Raw genomic sequence first — 20,933 nt, 5'->3', positions numbered from 1 at the left:
GGACACCTTTGCTCGCTCGTAGTATTATGTAGCATGCACTACAAGCGCTCGACTTGGTGCTTGCACGTTCTATATGGGATAGGCATACCTATTGTAGTAGTCTGCAGCAGTGCAGTACGTGTGCGAGACAGTGTGCATTAGTGGCTAGGCAATATAAGGCAGCGCCAGCCCGCGCAGACCAAATAGACTGGAGTCGACTCGATGCAAAGACTGCTGTAGTGTGCGTTTAGCTTAAAGCGGAGCTCGCGCTGCGCTGCAATATCTGCCTCGGCTGCACGCACGGATATTCGTCGCGCTTCTTTTCGCGCGTGCACATCGGTCGCGCGCGCGCGTGTGTGTGTGTGCGTGCATGTAAACATATACATGGACAGACGCATATGAACACATATATAGATCGCAACATCAAGTGCATCGACTATCCGAGTGAGCGTCATACTGTGAGTGCATGTACTGTAAAGCTGCAATAGTGCGCGAGTGATTATTCATTTATTTTTGTTAATTTTCTTTCGAGTGCAGACGAGCAGTCACCGTAGCCTCGAGCGCGAGTTGCATTATGCACGCGCTGCACATGGATGGACCATGATCGTTCGAAATCCGCACAAGTGTCGCTTCGACTTTGTGAATTAAACAAGCGAAATCTCGGAGTTGCGGAGCAAGGTGTACAGATAATAATACAAAAGGCACGAGTCTGCAATCGATACATACACGTACATAGACGTATAGGCGCAGTGCCGCAGCTCTCGGGGGTTTGTGCGCGCCGAGTCGTACATACATACATACACCTATATATAATACACCCATATATATGCGGCAGCAGCACAGCCTGCAGTATCGTCGTCGTCGTCGGTGTAGCGCGTGCGAGTGAGAGGCTCTCGTCGCTCGTGTGCACCGTGCACTGTGCAACGACGCAGGCACGCACACAACGAGCAATTGCGCGACGAGGCAGCGAGCAAGGCAAAGCAAAGCAAAGCAAACTGCAAAGCGAGCGAGCAGTGAGCACGCGCGCGCTACACAGGGGCCACAGGCGCGCACCGAGTGCCCCGTGCTGTGTGACGACGCACCTGCCCGCACGCGCGCGCGGATCCGGACGATAAGTCGGACCGAGTAGTAGTGTCCGCCCCCGGACCGTCGCGCGTTCCTCCATCATCGCGAGTCGCGACTGCGTGAGTACTGCGTTATCTACGCAGTCCGACGCGTGACAGAGAGCAGCAGCAACTCGTATTAGTAGGTGTGCGCGACGCGCCGAGCTGCGACGCGATTAGGAGTCGGCGATCGTCGAGAGAGCTGCGTGTTGTGTGTGCGGTGCGCGTAGGATGCCCGAGGCGCGGAGGCCGCGAAGCAGCAGCAGCAGCAGCAGCAGCAGCAGCAGTACTCTCGGCCGACCTCGAACTGCCAGTAGCAGCAGCAGCAGCCGGCCATATTGGATGAGTAGCAGCTCGCAGCGCTTATCGCCTCCCACGTTCTCGAGCTGGAGGAGTACGCCCGCGTCCCTCCACCCTGCAGCAGCCAGGACCTCGTGCAGCTTAATGGCACGTGTCGTCGTCCACTAGCAGTTCGAGGCCGTTCCACTGCAGCTTGATCCTCGGGGCTCAAATTCCCCCTTTGTCGTCGTCGTCGTCTGTGCATTTGGCGTTCTGCAGCCGGCTCGTGCGCGCAATTTCAGCGCAAACGCTTCTGCTGCTGCGCTGCCGCGCTCGCGACTCCACTCTTGACTGTAATTTTTTGTTGTATATATCGGTAGTCAGTCAGCTAGTCCGCGGGGATGTCGCGCTCGCTCAACGGACTCGATGCTTGCAGCAGAGCGTCTAGTCGACGCGCCGATCCCCTGCATATATAGATATATACGTTGGTGCAACAATTGACCCTCTCGTCTTTGTGCAGTGCGTGAGAGACGTCTGTTGTGTACACGAGTAAATATCGACAACGCCACGGCTGCTGGCTCTCAGTACTTTGCACACTTGTGAATACACTGTGCGTCTAAGGCCTCTGCATCGATCGCGCAGACGACGGCCCAGACTGCGTGCCAATGTACTGCCAGTAGCGTCGCTCTCTTTCGCCTGCGAGAGAAGGATCGAGTGAGGTTAGGACGTCCATCGTGTATGCGACACTGCAAACACGCGTACTGCATTTTTGCAACAACAAAAAGAAGAGATAAAAACAAACGGGAAAGCTACGGGCTAACGATTGTGCACGTGCAGTGCTCGAGTGCAGTGAACAACGTATGTTGTTGCAAGTGTCGGGGCTGCATATATATAGCTCGAGCTATATAATCTCGTGTTGCATCGTGTGACGTTCATGCTCCGTTCTTTGTAGTGGTTCACGTCAGCTGGCGTTCGCGAAAAATCTGCACGACAGCAGCAGCAGCAGCATCATGACGTCGACACGGTGAAGCCAACGCTAATCGCCTCAAGCAGAAAGTGCAGCTGGTGCGAGCGAGGCGCGCGCGGACAAAAATGGCACCAGGACCGGAGCTGCAGCGCCCGGACAGCAGCAGCGAGAGCAGCAACAACAAGGCCAGCAACAACGGCGGCAGCGGCGACTCGACCAATAATTCCTGCAGCAACGACACGGAAAAAGCGTCGCTGGCCCAGCAGTTGTCTGGAGGCGCCAACCCTCGACAAGTGTTTATCTTGCCCAAGATTACGGCCGAGGCCGACGTCTGTGCCGTCGTCGAGTCGTCCCAGCAGGACAACGAGCTACCGACCCTCAACAATACCGCCCTCGTCGATAACAAGCAGGTGACCGACGACCGTCTCTCTCGGCTTTTTTTTCAGGTCCTGCTCGTTTCGCGGATTTGTAGTTCTTTGTACAGATAAGTCAAACTTGCGAGCGCAAGCTCTTCTTCGCTCCGTGTCGTCTGTGTATATTTGCACGTGTTATCGAAACTTTTTGTTTTGACGTTTTAACTATTTGCCATTTGAGCACAATTATCGTACGAATTAATACCGACTCTTTTTGGATCTCCTTCATTAGTATTTTGTTTGCTTGACAATGAATCGCGTTTAATTTTTCGACTCATTACACTTATTTACCTAAGGATTACACCTTAATTTAAAGATCTATCGAGCTCTCGAATAGAAGCTTACTAGTGATCGAGGACTCGCGATTAGATTTTAAACAGTGACAATTGTGCATTCAACGACTCTTGAATCAATAGAGCTTTTTGGAAATTAAGAGCAATTTATCGAATAATCGTAACCTTATTAGACGATTACTATTGTAAGTCTTAAACGCCATTATCGTGTGTCAATCGATGATCGGAACGATAAAACATTCGTGTCAATGTACATATATATCGAAACAATAAAAGCAAATGATGGAGTCGTAACTCATGCTTACGCTAGACCATTCGCTTGACTATGTGACAGCTCCATACATGTTTTTCAATTTACGAACCGCGCCAGCTGCGTTGCGAGCCATTGTTCGGGCTCTCGAGCACGATAATCAAAAATTTATCATTTTTTTGCTCGCTCACTCTGTGAGTACTATCGCTACCGCATCTCGCCCGGAAACAGATCTCGTCTCTCTCTCACTCACGTCATATCTTTTTACCACATTCTGATATTGGTCGCAATCCACGGGTCTCATATTGTATATAAATTACGATGCAAACGAACGGCTTTAAAGTTCGCGACGCTCCGAAAACGAGAAGCTTTTTTATGTATCAATTTCGCTCGCTGCGTATACGTTGTAAGTTCTTTGAAAATTTGTTCTTTTGAAAAAAGCTCGCGCTGAAGTGAATATGTGTGAATCATTTGCAACAAATCTGCACGATCGTTCATCGATCACTGCCATCGCAGAACTCGATTTTACAATTCCTCCGAAGCGAAGATCTCCTCGCTCGGTCCATTAATTTTGATACTCCGAAAAAAGAATTGATATGTTTTCTATCAACGTCATCAACTATCAGCTGCGATTATAACTTAACTCATCTGCTCGTTTTTGAGCGCGTTGATATCTCTATTTCTATTTGAGTTGTTGCGCGCGTGCTTGAGTGCGCTCGCGTGCGCGTGCACGAAGATCTTTTCTGAGCTCTCGAGGTCGTCCCGAGAGCCTTCCTCATCGTCGTTTGTTTCGCACTTAAAAACTTGCGTCGTTTTGAACATGTTTATACGTTTTTTATTTAATCGAACCAATATATCGTTTCGTAGCAGATTTGGATCGAGCACGAAGTAACTTCAATAACCGTACTTGTTATAAGACGGTAAAATATCGCCGATCGGGCCATGCAGCAAAAAGTCCTGGCAGAGTCTCTTGCATACAGCACATTAGCTCTTGCGTTCAATTTGTTCGCGTATACGAGAAAGAGAGAGAGAAAGAGAGAGAGAGAGAGAGAGAGAGCGAAAATCCGCCAAGTCATTCATCAGGCGCGAACTCGGTATTTTTGTATGCGTGTATAAGCGGCTGTCTGACAGACGCATAAACCCAGTGACCCGGAGTTTTTCAACAGATCCTTTTCAATGAGTTTCTACTTCTTCCCTTTGCTGGTCGGATTCAGTTACGCTTCTCGTTCGAATTCTTGTATATACTCGGCCGATTTTGTTCGGTATATCATAATCTCAACTTCGGGATTGCAATGGCGACGCGAGTCAGAGAAACGTGTATATAGGCGACATACACGACTCGCTTTGCCGTCAAGTTTGCTATATATATCGAGCTTCACCTCGACTCGGTTAAAGCAGGAATGCGTAATAGGTGTATACGCAGGCATTATTAAAGAGGCGCGTTCGTGTGTATGTGCACCTTCGCACACGCACTCGTACACACCGAGTCAAGAGTCGAGAAGTGAGTAGTCGAAGTCGCATCGAGCATAACGTAGTAATACACGCATAAGTTGTCGGTTGTACACTCGTCGTCTCGAGCTTGCTTACTATACACTCTCGTACGGCACCGCGATTACAACGAGGCTTTCAGTGTATTGGCGTACACGGTATATACATGTACACTCACGCACACAAATAGGTCTGCGTGCGTATTATATGCATCAAGCTCCAACACACGCTCTATGAGTTACTCGTGTTACGCATATATGTATGCACATTGGCTGCTGCTGTTTTCTATTGCTGTATGTCAGTGTGCTGGTCGTCTCTCTCTCTCTCTCGTTCTCACCCCACCAACTTCGTTGTCCATGCAGGCGAAAATTTGCCGTCTCTTTTCGACGCGCCTATATTCGAACTGTATTTAGCGCTTATGCGAGTATAGGTATGTGTGTTTGTGTGTAAGCGGCTGCTGCTGCTGCTGCTGCTGCTGCTGTTGAGCGACATTGGCGCGCAGCAGCAGCAGTATACACGGCAACAGCAGCAGAGCACAAAACCCGGCGCTGGTTAATACTTACCTTATATATATCTTTCGCGCAGAGCGGCCGTGGCGACGGCGACGCGCTGCTGCTTTTGCCTGCCTCTCCTCGAGCGGCTACTACTGCCTAGTGCCTACTGCTACGTTGCTTCCGACTTGGGTATATTATAACGATAGTGCTATTTCGCACTCTATATGTATTTCATATAAACAACACATACAGACAAACGCGTAGCTTCGGACACCACCAGTACACACATATATTAATAATCTCGTAGATAAGTGTGTATACATCTGTGGAGCTACTTATACACATAAATAATTTACTATTGCTCGCGAATTATATACATGGCAGCGAGTCGGGCGCGCACACATTCACACACCTAAGCCGAGTGCCTTATGTAGCTATGTGTATATCCTAGTGTATATTCGTATTTTCTCTTTTCCGATATGTATACACACGGAGAATTTTATACAGAGAAAAATTTGTACACACACGCACACACGCATACCGTACGGCAACAGAGCAATAGCAGCAGCAGCAGCAGCTGCCAATAAGCATATCGTTGTCGTTTTCTTCTGTGGTTCTCTGCAGGAGTGTGTGATATACTTACAGTCTTCGTTCATCGAGTGTTCTGTGTGTGTTTTCACAATTTTTTTTTCATTTTTTGTTGTTGATTTTTTTTTGTATTGCCCAATACATAATTGTTATAAACAAAAAAACTCTAAGTTAGATTGTCTCCACTCGAGAAACAGTAATAGCAAGGGTAACACAAGTCTATTAAAGTCGAAGCTAACAAGTGTGCCAAAAGAAGACTAGTCTCGAGCCGTCGTCGTCGTCGTTTTCGTCGTCGTCGAAAAAAGTGCCCCGTTGAATATATAGATACATCTTCGTAATTGTGTGTGCTTGTGCGTGTATTGTTGTGTGCGATTTCGTTCGTCGAGTGAGTGGACTTTGACCACTGTATCGTCATCGTCGTTTTTGTTATTCGTGTAGGTATATATCGCACACATGTATATCATAAGTGGCGCGTATGGTTGTCGATGTTGTGTCGGATACCGCCTATAATACACTTTTGCTCTGCTCCTGCGTTGCCGATAGTAGGCGCCTAGTGCGCGGCTCGGCTGCCTGTCGAGAAGCAGAGCACGTTTACATAGGTGGCAGTCGCTCGTCCGCTGCCAATTATCGCGGTCGTCGTCGTCGTCGCCGTCGTTGTCGACAGTCGCGTGCCAGTGTGAGTGCAGAATAGCTGCCTACACTCAACCGCACTCGAATAATAGAGCTGAACAATACACACAGCAGTCGATGTAGTGATACGTCCCGTGCGGCCTTGCCGATTCGTGCGGCCCTCGTCTTCCAGAACGGCGACAATTTCATTATGTGCAGCTTTTATTGGGCTCTGCTGGGCGGAGTTGAAAATCGCTGCATTTGCTGCGCTAGTGCTATAAAGTGCTACTGCTAGTACTGTTGCTACGAGCCATCAAAATAAGTGTGAGTGTTGTCTAGATTCGCGGTACACACATATGACAATAGAACGAGAGAGAAATGCTTGGCTGTTGAGATTTCGTGCGCCCTGTCCGTGTTCTAAAGCTGAGAGAAAGAACGAGAAAGAGAGAGAGAAAGAGAGAGAGAGACCGACAGACAGGCGGACTTGTACAGCCGCACACACATCAGAGAGACATAGATATCTGGGTGTCCTCTAAAAATATATAAATTCCGCACACATACATAAGAGAGAATACACACGCATAGGCTTTCACACTCAAACACTGTTTCTTCGGGTATATGTGTGTATACGCGGAGTGCCCGGCGGTGCGAGTAGTCGTCGTCTCTCGCTGCACATTTTCCTCCTCCGCCTCCTCCTCCACCCCAACACATAGAGCCAGTCGCTTTTCTATGCGTAACAGCTGCTGATGGCTGTGCTAGTGATTTTTTTTCCTTGACGACGATGTCGATGTCGAGTCCGTTCCGTCGTCGTCGTCGTCAGCGAGCCGTGCACATATACACCACCCGTCCATAGTGCAGTTGAGTAAGTTGAATCGTTCGCAGCACGCATACATTCGTAAACGCATAGTCACTCCCTGAGAACGAGACAGTCAGAGAGAAAGAGAAACTTTTACGTGTGTTACATTCGCTTCGTATGTCTGCTATTGTATATATACATGAGTGTGTATTTACGCATACTTGCAGCCTCGGCTCTCTCTCTTTCTCTCTCTTGCTCGTTCTCGAGAGTGCATTATCACTCCGTATCACGAGCAACTTTTTTGTATGACTAATCTGGTCTCTCTCTCTCTCTCTCTCTTTTCTCGTTTATATACTCTTGTTTCTCCTTGTACACGTCCCCCTTCTGCAGTCCCCGACTCTAATCTCAATCGTGTATGCGTCCCCTCACGATCATCATCGTTATGTATAGCAATGCACGAGTTACCGAGGATTTACACGGCTCGCTCGTTTTATATACTTTTCTTCTCATTGCCAAGCAGTGGAGGACCTATCCAGAGTGATTAAAAAAATAAAAATGTAACATGGCTGCTACCATTTATTGGTAATAGCTGTGTAAGTATTTTAACACCTTGCTCAACTTTTACAGGAAGTCAAAACGATTTATCAAAACTAAGGTGGTAATTACATTTGATGAACATGAATAACAGGAACTTATTGCTATAAAATAAAGTTTTAGGTCGGAGTATTCGTTTTTGTTGTTATGCTTTTATAGGTCCAACTTTTCATTTACAAAAATTTTCTTGGTAGATACAGCTTTACAAACACTAAGAGTAGTAAGCGACAGAGTAATAATTTTCAAATGTATGTGTTCAATCAATTTTTTTGACAAATGATTTTTGTTTAAACTGGAAAAATCAATTAATTCTAATAAAACTTCAATCATATAATGAAATTAAAGTTTTCAATATAATATTTTATTTACAGGAGGAACCTGCAACCTTATCTACTTTAAACGAGGGAGAACTACGTGCATTGTTGGATGAAGCCATAACTTACAAATGTCCAAAAGATCGTGAAGGAAAGTCCAGTCTATTTAAGGTAATGATTATTTTCTGTATTTGTCAGTATCATACCATTACGACTATGATTTTTTGTTTACTAACTGAAATTCTTAACATTACTTATGACTTTAATTTTGAAATTTTTTTTATCTTTGTATGTGTTGAAGAAAAATAAATAAAATCATTATCATATTCCAAATGGTTTATTGAAATTATTCTACTTCATTATTAAATGAGGAATTTTTGACAATTAAAATTATTTGTTTATGATCATCCTTACGCAAACCTCTATTTTTATCACAAATAATACCATTTTGAACTTTAACTTCTACATTTGAAATATTTGTGCTAGTGACAATTTGTATTTAAATTTTTTGAACAATGAAAATATTTTTGAGTAATAATCATTCATTTGGTGGTCTGTGATCTTCATTATTGAATATTTGAGTATAAGTTCTAAAATTCATCTGGGCAGTATGATGAGTTTGTTTCAACAGTTATGTATCCTAATTCAAAGAAAATTTATTTTATTTGGTTACTCAATGCAAGCATCATAGCATCAAATTGATCAAATTATTGGAAAATTATAAAAATTTCTTCATCTAGACACTGAATATTAGATGAATTATCAAATAACTCTTAAATTATAATTAATTCTTAGACTTAGATACAAGAATAAAAACTAATGATTTTAACAAATGATAACAATGAGAGCTGAGCAGTAAGCTCAAAAAATTTTACTTTGTTTCATTAAGAAAGGGTTATTTTTTTCTGTTATGTAATATCTTGTATTTTATAATTCATGTTGTGTAATACGTTCAAAATTTACAGAAAGAAAATAACTAAAAATGCATTTGCAGCATGTTGCGATATCAACAAATAACAATTTTCAAAAATGATCATTGAGTTTTTCAAAATTGCCGATCCATAACTTATTATTCAAACCAATAATTAATTTGTCATGTTCCTACATGACCATAGCGAATAACAATTACATCTTGCAAGTACAATTGAAGAGAAAAATTTTATAAATAAAGTACAAAGGATAAATTAATACACTTTTATGAATATAAGATCAGTTTAACATTGAAGATGGTTGCATCATATAATTGCATTTAATGTTGAGATATATTTTTTAAATACATTATAATTGCTAATATGAAATTTGAGTACCAAAATAGTTAGACATAGATGTAAATTGAAAGTTCAAATGAACAAAGGGTTTATTACTTAAAAATAATTTCGTTCAGTTCATCGTTTTTCTTTTAATTGTGAAAAATTCACTGCGATATTTTATGAATGTGACATAAAACCAAAACTTGAACGCGTATAAATGAGTGTAGGAACTCCTTCAAGAAGCTGAAGCCGACGAGCCTCAGGAAGGACATTGGATTTTAAGAAATAATTTGGGAGGTAGCGTTCGTTCAGGCGCATCAAGCGTACGAAGCCATCGAAGGCAACGTCGCGGTGATAGCTACTATTCGTCAACCTCGTCAACGTCATCATCGTGCGCTGAACGTATCACACACGGTGGTTCGTTGCAAAATTTGGCACGAGAAGTTGACGCTGATAGTCTTGGAGCTTATCTGAACGCCCCTGGACAATTAGCGGGTGGCGCCAAGCGAAAGCAGAAACGACACTCGGGACCAAGTGTATCGGCTAGACAGCGCGAAGGCGGCTCGTTACCGTCTAACGTCGACGCCAGCCATACACTCACTAATCTCGTTAATTTTGACTCTCTTTTTGAAAAGAAGGTATATAAACTTCATCATCTCACATTATATCTCATATTGTACCGTACACAAGCCTGTGTAAAAGACTTTGAATAATATTTGATTGTTAGTCAAATCACTGAAATTCTCTATTTTTCAAGGCACTTAATCAAGTCATGATTTCTTTTTTTTTTTTTTTTTATTTAATTCAAATTCAAAACATAGAGCTGTCAGTGTATTGCTAGTTATATGTTTTGAATTCAATTATTATTTGACGCTGAAAAAGTAAAGGGTACTAATTGTATTTGTATTGCTTTTGGTATCAACCAAATTATAAATGTAAATATTTGTATTTGTATTATAAGATACCAAAGTATTTCTGTTGTACATCTGTGGCATGAACATGTAAAAAGTTTATAAAGGGTTTGTTATGTAAAAAAATCATCCTGTTTCGTGACTTAAATTGGTGAATATTATTGCTTTCTATCTTCTATTTAAATTCACATTGATGTTACTTGAACTACAAAATAAGTTTATTTTAAACTTAATTTCTTTCCAAAGATTTTAAACAAGATAATTTTTTTTGCTTTGAATTGGGTTGGGTGTAAAGTATTAAATATTATGTATAATTTCAGAAGGGTTTGTCTGAAGAAAAATCGTTATACGATTGGACTAACAAAGAAAAATCCAAATCTTTGGATAAAACTTCTTATTCTAAAAAAGAAGAAAAAGAAAAGGACAAAAAAGACTCTAAACTAAGTGGTTCATGTGATATTGAAAGTGAATTGTGCGACAATCGAAGCAGTAACAGTGGTAAGCTTGGAGCAAATGAGATGCTTGATTCCGTTAACTCACCACCAGATAACACAAAGCAAGATAAAGATAATGATAAAGAAAAAGATAAAGTAGCACGTTGTCCAGTATTGACTCTGGATGATTATGAGGTTTGTATCGTTGTATTAATTAATAAGAATTAAAAAAAATAGAAGAATCATACAAATAAATGATTCAAATTAGATACATTGAAAACTGCCCAGAAATAAGATACATTCATAATTAATTAAATGAAATCTATAAGAATTTAGGTCTTCCAATTATTAGTTCTATATGGCTTCAAAGCCTATATGATCATTTTTCTATGTAAAGATTAAAGACTCAGGGTGTATGATGTATTGTAAAATCTAAATATTTTTATACTGTCACTAGCACAACTGTTGAGTACTTGAAAATTTGAGTTATAATCATAGCGTGCTTGTCAGTTTTTCTGTTCAATAAATTGTTTCTATTTAAAAATTGACCTTACTAAACAAAATATAACCTTATCAATTAATGAACCATCTCAGTATTCAACTGTTTTTGTATTGAACGAAACAGACTGACATTGTCAGATTGTAAGAAAATTAAGTGATTCCCATATCATAAAAAGTTTTTTCACATTCAAAAATCGATATTTCAGACGAGGTACTCCTCCGCTGAGCGTAATGCTTCAAACGCATATGGACTACCCAAGCACGCATTGGAAATTCACGATGATGAAGGAACTGAAATGAAATTGATTGAAGGTCGTAATTTAACCACCAAGTACATAACTCGTGCCACCTTCGACGTCCCTCAGCCTCCTATAGACCCACTCGACTTTCAAGCTTTTCGCGAACATACCGCTAAACTGGAGAAGTCAAAGGTCAATGTTAACGGATTAGAAGGAAGCGGAAGTTCTATTCCTTTTTCTTCCTACAACAGCGCAAAAAAGTCATGTGTCATGACTGGAAATGGGAGTGTTTACTCGATGATGAACTGGGCGCAACCTAATATTTCTATGGGTAAGCAATAGCAATATAGCATGCAAAATTTTAGCACGAAACATAATCGCATGTCATTTTTTAATGAATTTTCTGGTAAGCATTGGTTAATTTTTTTTTTTTTTTTTTTTTTTTTTTTTTTTTTTTTTTTTTTTTTTTTTTTTTTTTTTTTTTTTTTTTTTTTTTTTTTTTTTTTTTTTTTTTTTTTTTTTTTTTTTTTTTTTTTTTTTTTTTTTTTTTTTTTTTTTTTTTTTTTTTTTTTTTTTTTTTTTTTTTTTTTTTTTTTTTTTTTTTTTTTTTTTTTTTTTTTTTTTTTTTTTTTTTTTTTTTTTTTTTTTTTTTTTTTTTTTTTTTTTTTTTTTTTTTTTTTTTTTTTTTTTTTTTTTTTTTTTTTTTTTTTTGACTAATCAATTCTTTCGACTTGTACGTTTGAAATTAATGGCGTAAAAACAGTTTCTAGATTTACGGCCCAACATATCGCAGGGAAGGACACTATCGTCGAAAAAAAGCCGCTCGACGAAAACGGCAACTCAGTCCTAGGCGTCGACCGCAAAAAAAGAAAACCAAAGGTTGAGCAAAACGTCGTAGTATATAAGGCAGCAGATGTTAAGGGTCACAGAGATGATAATGATATTGATAGTTTAGTAAATTTTATTGAAAATAAAGATACAAAAAGTAAAAAAGGAAAGCAACCTAGCAATAACACTGTCAAAATAAAAACTTCTACTGGTACGAAGTCAAGATCGCGCGACAATAAGGACGCTAAGAGGGAAGAAGTACCGGCTAAGCTACAAAAGACAATTTCCCTGGAGGAAATTTCTAAAACTAAGCTTGAAGACTTAACCACGGATAATCCGATTTCCAGTGAGGCTAGTAACGCTGCCAGTCAGCATGGTCAGTATGATTTTTACATTATGATTTTAGTACCACAAGTAGCACCATCTTTGAAAATGATCATTTTAATGATTCGCAGACCCTGTAGCCATACGACGTAACAAACAACGAAGTACAGGCGACACGACTGCGGTTGATTCTCGAGGCGACCGCAGATCTTGGGGAACGGAAGAAGGGCAATCGATATATTGCAATGACACTGGCGATGATTACAGCAACAATAGTCGTCGTAATTCAGTAAAGAAAGTCAGCGTCGAACCTGAAGCAGAAACTGAATTCCATGTAGTAACTAATAAAAAGAAGAAAACTAAGAAGCAACGCAGAAGTTCCAGCGGAGGAAGAGCACAGAATTTGGGAGGCTCAGGATCGTATCTTCAACGAAATAGAGTTTTTCCGAACGATTACCGAAGACAGCTATCGCCTGATAGGAGACGTAAATCAGCCAGCAGTATGCCGCCAAGGTAAATTTTTCATTTCCGAACATAGTTTTTCAACTCTAATAATGATATGTAACATTTTTAAGAATCACTTCTTCGTTTCAGTGATAAATCTGACTGCAGCGACGGAGACTCGGTTCATTCACTGCCTATACCCTCAAAAAAAACTGCGTCCTCGTCTTCGGATACGCCACAAGCTAGCTACGCTGACATTGCAAAAATGGCGTCGCTGACATCGTCAGCCAATCAACCTCCGAACATATCAGCCATGCATTCGAACACGTGGCCAGCCGTGACTTCGTCGAAGTCGAGCGCAGACATCGAGAAAATTAGTCAAAATGATGACTATCCAAGCTTGGACGAGGTACAACAAAACGAGCGTAAAGCACGTCAGCATCAATTTGCTCAACAGCTGATGACAGCAGGCATTGAAAAACTGCCCTCGTCCAAAGTCACTGATCAGTTAAAGACAGCAGCTTCTATTAAAAAAGTAACCAAGTACGTACAAGATATCGAAAAGATGCAACTACAGGAGCAGCAAGCAAAGAAGCAACAGCAGCCGCAATTGAGCAATAATTCTAGTCCGATAAGTAGTGAAGCAACTCTCTCAAATCTGTCGTCTGCTTCGTGTTCGTCTGATAACTCGACCGTTATTGGATCCGATTTTTCTAATGTCGATAGTAGTGATAGCAATGCGAAAGATTCGATTGTCAACAGTTATAAAGCTAATAACTGCTCGAGAATGCGTAAAAGCAATAATGGTCCGGATCTGCGAGAATATGCGCGTGATGATTCGCGGGACTCTAAAAAGCCTTCCACTCATGCAGCTCTTGGAGATGAATCCAAAACTTTTGTATCCGGTGTGCACTCGGATGATAAGGACGTGAAAAAAGTTACGGGTATTACAATGACTGGTTCATCCGATAATACTGACGTAACAAAATCACGAATAGCAAGCAGTTCAAAGTCACATCAGCAGTTCAGACCGCCAGTCGATTCTGAAATCATACGTGTCAACAAAATCGATAGGCTTCCAAAAGGTTCAAAGGAACAATCGCCATTTAGTTCTAAAGATTCTAATAAAACTAGTTACCCACAGGTATCTAATTTTACGTTGAATTTAAACTTTTTATTATAAACGATAAAATTCTAACATTATCATAATTATTGCAGGTTCAAATGAGTCGACCCGAAAAGATCATTGTTGATTCTGATGTCAAAAAATTTAAGCCTCCTTCTTATTCAAGCGATTCGGACAAAGAACATAAGTCTCTTGAATCTCGTGTTCCATCTCAAACTTCCTCTGTGAAATCTAATTCTGCTTCGTCATCTTCTCGACTTCAAGTCATTTTGGATATTGGGAAGAACAGTAATCAAGAAAGAATTGATCCCCCTGAGACTTCTGAACTTACATTTGGCTTCGAGATAAATGAGCAACTTTTGCACTCTGATGAAGTACAAGAGGCTCAAACCATAGTTTCTGCGGATTATAGAAATCCGTCAACACACTTTCGACAACCTCAAGCTTCAGTTCCACAACCTGGGTACAATGAACATTCGATAAATGCGAGATTCCCGATGCAACATTTTGTGCAGTTACACCCTATGGCAGCTCCCCAGCTAATGGTCCCTGCAATGACTTACATGGGGCCTCAAATGAGAGTGCCAGGACAATATGTACTTTCTCAGCATCCACCCCCACTTCAAGGAGCACCAGCAATACCACCTGAATCAGTAACATTACCACTACCAGTACAATTACAAGTAGCAGTACCAGTAGCAGTACCAGCTCCACTACCAGCTTCAGCTCCAGCTCCAGTATCAGCTCCAGTTCCAACTCCAGTGTCAACTCCCACTTCATCTCCAGATTCAGCTGCTCTAGCACCAGTACCAGTACCACCGGTGTTCGATGAAGTTAACTCATGCATAGACGATCGCAAAATGAGACAGCACGACTTACTCGTTGAATATGTTGGAACAGGTAAAATTTTCAGATTTGAGTTAAAGTATTTTTTATGGTTCAATTTATAACATTAATTATAAATTTTTTGTTTAGCGTGGAATGAAATTTTGAGAGAAACTGAAAATTCATCATCTGTATACTACTACAGTGGACAGTGAGAAAAACTTATCAAAAAGTAGACATATATTCAATGAAGTGCTTTTACATTACACACAACAATACAACACAATCACATGCATAAATACATATAAATATATATATTCCTACTTACATTTAATCATAACGCGATAAACTGCCTTGTTTGTTATGCATCTGAAGCTAGTACAGCTGATTTAGCTAAGATGTGACAAAAATACATATAAACTTTGTGAAGTGAAAAAGCGCAGTTGAACTGCGTGCAAAAAAAATTATAATTGATCGTAATTTATTCTGAAAAAAACGTAATATAGAACAATATATTCATACTACAAGTGGAAAAAAGTTACAACATGAAGCCCAGTTAATGCGATTTATTACCTCTGGAGGTAAACGAGTGCATAAACGCTCTAAAATACGATACACATGTTTAAAAGAAATAGAAGATTCAATAATCCTTCGAACGATGTACTGTGCTTGCAATTATGTGCATGAAGCGTCAGCGGTCATTATTAGGGGTTACGTGCCAGTTACTTCTATTAATAGAAAGTAAAAACACAAAATGATTGATTGTTTGTGATGAGGACTCGAATAGCCATTACGGAAATCAAAAGTTGTGGAACTCTTCAGCGCTATCAATGGACAAAAGGCCTTAGGAATACCTTTTAAAACTGTAACCAGCGCAGGTGTATATACTATTAGATTCCCTCCGCGAGGGATGAACTACTAATTGAAGAGCTTAAAAAAATGAACGAATGCAACGTGGCTCTTGTATCATGATTAGGGTTCAAAAGTAGAGATTTTAAATTTATTGTCAAAATAGGGTTGCTTCATACCAGAAGATATTCTACGTTGGCAATTAACCAATCTAGTTTGAACAATTAGAGTAGCATTGAAATACTTAAAAAACAGGAATTATTCTAGATAACGCCAACAATCATTAATTTTTCGTAATGAAAGTCGTTTGAGAATTATAGTTTTTCGAATTGCTACGCTAATTTATTTTAAAAAATGAGCAGCAGTGCGTTAGTTCTATACTCAGCAAATAAATTAAACGCTAAGAATAATATGTGAAACCCGGCATGCAGAAATCGATAAATTTTTACAACTTGCTTAACATAATAAAAAAATATATAAATTGAGTAAATTTTTAAATCAACGTAAATACTAATGGTTATGCTTGTGGTTGACTGCTTGAATAAAATTGTTTAGAGATCGTTACGCTAGTTAGAAATTTTAATTTTGAGTATAGATTGTTGTTTGAAAAGTTTGCACTTGAGCTGAAATAAAGAGCTATTCCTTGGAGTGCATTGTCTGTAAATATATAAATATATATACGTATGTGTATCTATATATATCTTTAAGGGAGATGGAAAGACTATAAATAGAGAAAAGGATTTTTTCCTTTCTCCTGACTGTTCATTTAATTACAAAGGATTGTAGTCCAAGAAGCATTATTTTATAATGAGTATGCACTTATTAGAGATAACCAATTGTCAGGTCACTTGAATCAACTTGAACTATATGACTCGCGTGAAAAGTCATTAATGTTTTAATTAACCGCGAAAAATTCTTTAAGATAACTCGGTAGTTTGAAATTTAAAATTTCCGGGTAAGTGCCATTATTTTGATTAAAGTAAGCATTTTCAAAGTGGTTTGAAATCAATGAACAGATTTAACTAGGCTCAAAATAAAATAGCTCAATCTATCTTTTGAACGTCTTTAATATCTCAAACGAAATATAATATAATGTTCAAATATTTGCAGTTTATTTTGGCAAGTAAAATTAAGCGCAGTAATTTTGATATAGATATATTTAGTTATAAATATAAGTTATTTCTGTCTTTTCAAAAAAATAATAATTAGACGATTAAGTGTTTATTTACGTTGATAGTTTTGCTACAATCAGCTGTGTATTACACAAAAAATGTGATGTAAATAAAATCGATCAAGCAAATCTTTTCAAACAACAAACAGTTCGGTCGAGTGAATGCTTATTGAGGAGTGAAAATTTTAGCAAGGGAAGGTTTAAGTAATTATTAAGTTATATCAAATGTTATTTTGATGAGAGGGTGAGCTAGGCGCACATCGTTAAAAGTCGTTATTTCGTGACACCTTCTTAGTATTAAGCTCTAATATATCTGATGATAATATAAATTAAATCATTTCTTTTTTGTTGTTTTTCTCAATTAAAATTTATGTTAGAATTGTTAGAAGAAAGGAGTGTCTCTGTTGTTACTCACCTATCTTCAGTTTTTTTATTTTTTTTCTTTTAATTAAAAAGAAAAAAAACACAAGAAATAAAGAAACTAAGCGCGCATGATTAATAAATTTAGATTTCTTAATTTTAGTATAAAATTCTCTATGACCCCGTTTAGCCGCATTTTGTGCGTTTTTATTAAATTGAATAAAGAATTGAGTTACTATTATATTAAAATTGTTCAAAATAAGCATTTTTATTAAGTGATTGTGATCAAATTATTTCGTACTGATGTTTGATAACAGAATACGTGCTCATTTATAGAAACGAAATTCATGTCATTTTACAATTATTCCGAGTTAGGTTATACCTTTTGTTGAAAACTATGCAATGTTAAAATTTGTTATATAAAATACAAGTTTTTTGGCATTTTACATTTTTTAAGGATCTGTCTTTATGTACAATAGTTCTAAATTGTTCTACATTTGGTTTGTTACTGCTGTGACGACGTTGAAAATTCAATTTACTTGATTCACGCCATAAGCAACTCAAATTATTTAATTAATAAATTAATACAAAGTAGTAGCACTTTTTATTTGAAATTTTATTTATTCATGGACCTCGCATTATTAATTCTAAGTAGTTTCATCTTCATTAAATTTTCATTTTTATCAGATTACTTAATTTAACTAATTATGCTAAATTGTTAAACTACAATAAAAGTATGTGCATAATAATGAATGATTAGAAAACTTAAAAAAGCGTCTTGAAATAAATATAAAATCGTAAAGGATTTTGGAAACTTTTTGTCACTTCATTATCTGCCATTATAATCAACGTTTTCATAATTACCTTTTTAAAATTGAAATTGTATTTCTTCATTCTTAATGAAATGTTTCTGAGTACTGCACTGATGAAAAAAACAATCATTCAATTGAAAAAAATTATCGAATATTAATTACTATTTTATTGGAATTAATTAATAGACTTCCTGCGTATATATATAATTAATAACATGATAAGTAAGACTTGCACCCATAGTTTCGAAAGATTTCAATTTCTATTTCATTTTCTTAAAATAAATTTTGGCCATCAAAAACAAAACGATGATAAATATTTAAATGTTAGTATTTAAAATGTGTTGTAAGCTTCAATCCATAATTCAGTGCACAAAATCATCGATTAAGTTCAGTGCGGACATTTTTTTCTAGTTTTGAAACAAGAAATTTTTCTAAAAGAAATAATGAGCATTAAATTTTTCTTATTTCTCCATCTATTCAAATATTACGAAGATACTCAAAGCAAGAAAATAATAAGAAAAAATACAAACGAATATTTTTCATCAATTTGAGTGTTTATTCTGGTAAAGCTGTATAATTTGTTACTTGGTGTTGAACACTTTTTTCATAAAATGTATATAAAAAAGTATACGTGTAATCGTGCATTATAATTAATTTTTGAGAAATCCATGTTATATAAGGAATATTGCGTGTGTACAGAATATTATTATATAAATAGAATAACATAATTAAATTATACGTGAAAATAAATATGCGGTTTTGATGTACAGGTCATGTTTGTATGTATGTTATTAATTAACTGTGAACAGAAGAATGATGAAAAATGTTGGAAATAGTCAGAAAAAAGGGATAGTTCATGAGAGAGTATTGTTGTTGCCAAAATTTCTTTGTATAGGGTACTTGCAAAAAACTATAAGGGGACGTGCATAAAATCAGCGTTGCATGCGCCAATACTTTTTTTTTTGAAAAGGAATTCTTATCATATCAGTACTAATGTAATAAAATTCAATCTTTATTTTATGAATCAATTTAGGCGCTTTCATCATATATAAAACGATGAAAAATGAAATGGCAAAAATTTCTAATTTTTTAACATCATCTTTCACTGAATGGTTGAATGATGTTAATCAACATTGAGTTCAAGCTTGAAGTAAAACCGAATTGCTTTTGTAACTGATATTTTTTTTCATCGTCTTAATTTTCTTAAATGTATAATATGCTTATAATTTTGTTAGCACCGTTGAGTTTATATTATTTACTGCAATACAAATAACTTGTAGGGCATTACCAATATTTTTGTCAGCTTTTTCTATTTCCTATTTTTCCTTATTAATAACGGAAATATAGAAACATAAATGAATATAAATATAAATACATATAAATATATTTTTGTCTTATAAAGAACTAGAATAATTTTAACAGTATAAAACTTAACAATATAACTTATAATTTTTAATGTATCAGAAAGTCAACCGTAAAAAAACCCAATTTACATTTGTGAAAAAACATATTATTACGTTCATGTTATGAAAAATACCATTTCGTATCTTTACATACGACATTTTTATTCGCGATTAATCACCATTATGCTTGCATCGTTGTAGATAATGCTCTATTATTAATTATATACAAAATGTTAAAATCACATAAATGGAAAATACCATGAACTTTGCAGCATAGAATTATTTGTTTACTTTTAATTTGAAGTTACGTTTTTAAACATCTTCGGGATTGTTATAAGATTTATTTACGGATAAAAATTTTAAGCCAAGCAATAGGTAAATTATTTTATTCACTTATGGAAAAATGATAAGAAAATTATCACGTTTTTTTTCTCTTATGTTTTTCTTTTTCTGAAAGAGGGGTAGACGTTGCTGTGTTAAAGTAGCTTCCAATTTTTGCAATAATAATACATGTAAATTATTTTTAGTGAAAAATTGTCGAGGGTATAACTATAAAGTGGGTTTACGAACGAAGAAAAATACGTAATTGGAATTTCAGTTGTTTACTAAAGTGAGTCGATATTTTTTTTGAAATTTAGTTCTACATACATTTGTGCGAAAAGATATAACGCGTTATATAGTAAATAAATACATGTGTATCACTATATTGGTCTTCGAAAATATAAGCGTTTTATCCACGACTCATAAAAGCTTTGTGTAATAAGGTACTGTGATATGTCGCTGTTCATTCATTTTTTGTTGCACATCGTGTAAACAGAGTCACTCTTACATAATCAAATGCAGCGCTTAGTTAACTATCGACCGGAGAATACCTCGAAACGAAGAAAATGTGTGCATGAAGCGATGAGAGTACGTTTCGAAAGTGAGTAAATATTATGATAGCGACTAAAAAGAAAGCAAATATGTGTTAGTTATTAGTCGTATGCTTGTCATTCGAGTGAATAATGAATGTCGGGATGAATCTGTATGAAAATAATTTTTAAGGTAAAATGCCGAAAAAAGATTGAATAATCTCTCGATTATACGCGTCAAGCCATCATTAGTATCGTTTCAAGACAATTAAAGTGCGCGTCAATTGTTTTTATTGAATGTATCGGCAAGCTTGTGCGTCCCATGTGACAGATCAAAAATAAAACAAGGATTAACTTTCTTAATAATTATTGTATATTACTCAATACATTTTTCAATTTCAAACCTTATTGCAGAAAAGATCTTGTATTTGGTATTTT

At 37.6% G+C, this 20,933-nt stretch overlaps 1 protein-coding gene across 2 annotated transcripts; it reads left to right on the top strand.

The window, feature by feature from the left end:
* Nucleotides 1–163: 163 nt before the first annotated feature.
* On the top strand, nt 164–20,858 carry LOC106650911 (dentin sialophosphoprotein-like). Of its 2 annotated transcripts, XM_014369177.2 has the most exons (10): nt 164–2,738; nt 8,225–8,338; nt 9,645–10,055; nt 10,649–10,957; nt 11,470–11,833; nt 12,266–12,706; nt 12,786–13,167; nt 13,249–14,242; nt 14,317–15,124; nt 15,200–20,858. In XM_014369177.2, the coding sequence occupies exons 1-10, from the start codon at nt 2,454–2,456 to the stop codon at nt 15,262–15,264; spliced, it is 4,173 nt and encodes a 1,390-aa protein (XP_014224663.1). In that variant the 5' UTR covers nt 164–2,453; the 3' UTR covers nt 15,265–20,858. The 2 variants fall into 2 exon arrangements, with proteins under 2 accessions (XP_014224663.1, XP_014224665.1); XM_014369179.2 differs by lacking the exons at nt 9,645–10,055; nt 10,649–10,957 and having other exon boundaries at nt 171–2,738.
* The last annotated feature ends 75 nt before the right edge of the window (nt 20,859–20,933 follow it).

This window comes from Trichogramma pretiosum, unplaced genomic scaffold (assembly GCF_000599845.2).
Source record: "Trichogramma pretiosum strain Unisexual culture from Peru unplaced genomic scaffold, Tpre_2.0 scaffold19, whole genome shotgun sequence".
NCBI classification, from domain to species: domain Eukaryota; kingdom Metazoa; phylum Arthropoda; class Insecta; order Hymenoptera; family Trichogrammatidae; genus Trichogramma; species Trichogramma pretiosum.
Note: the sequence above shows the minus strand (reverse complement) of the source record. Positions and strands in the feature narration are given on the sequence as shown.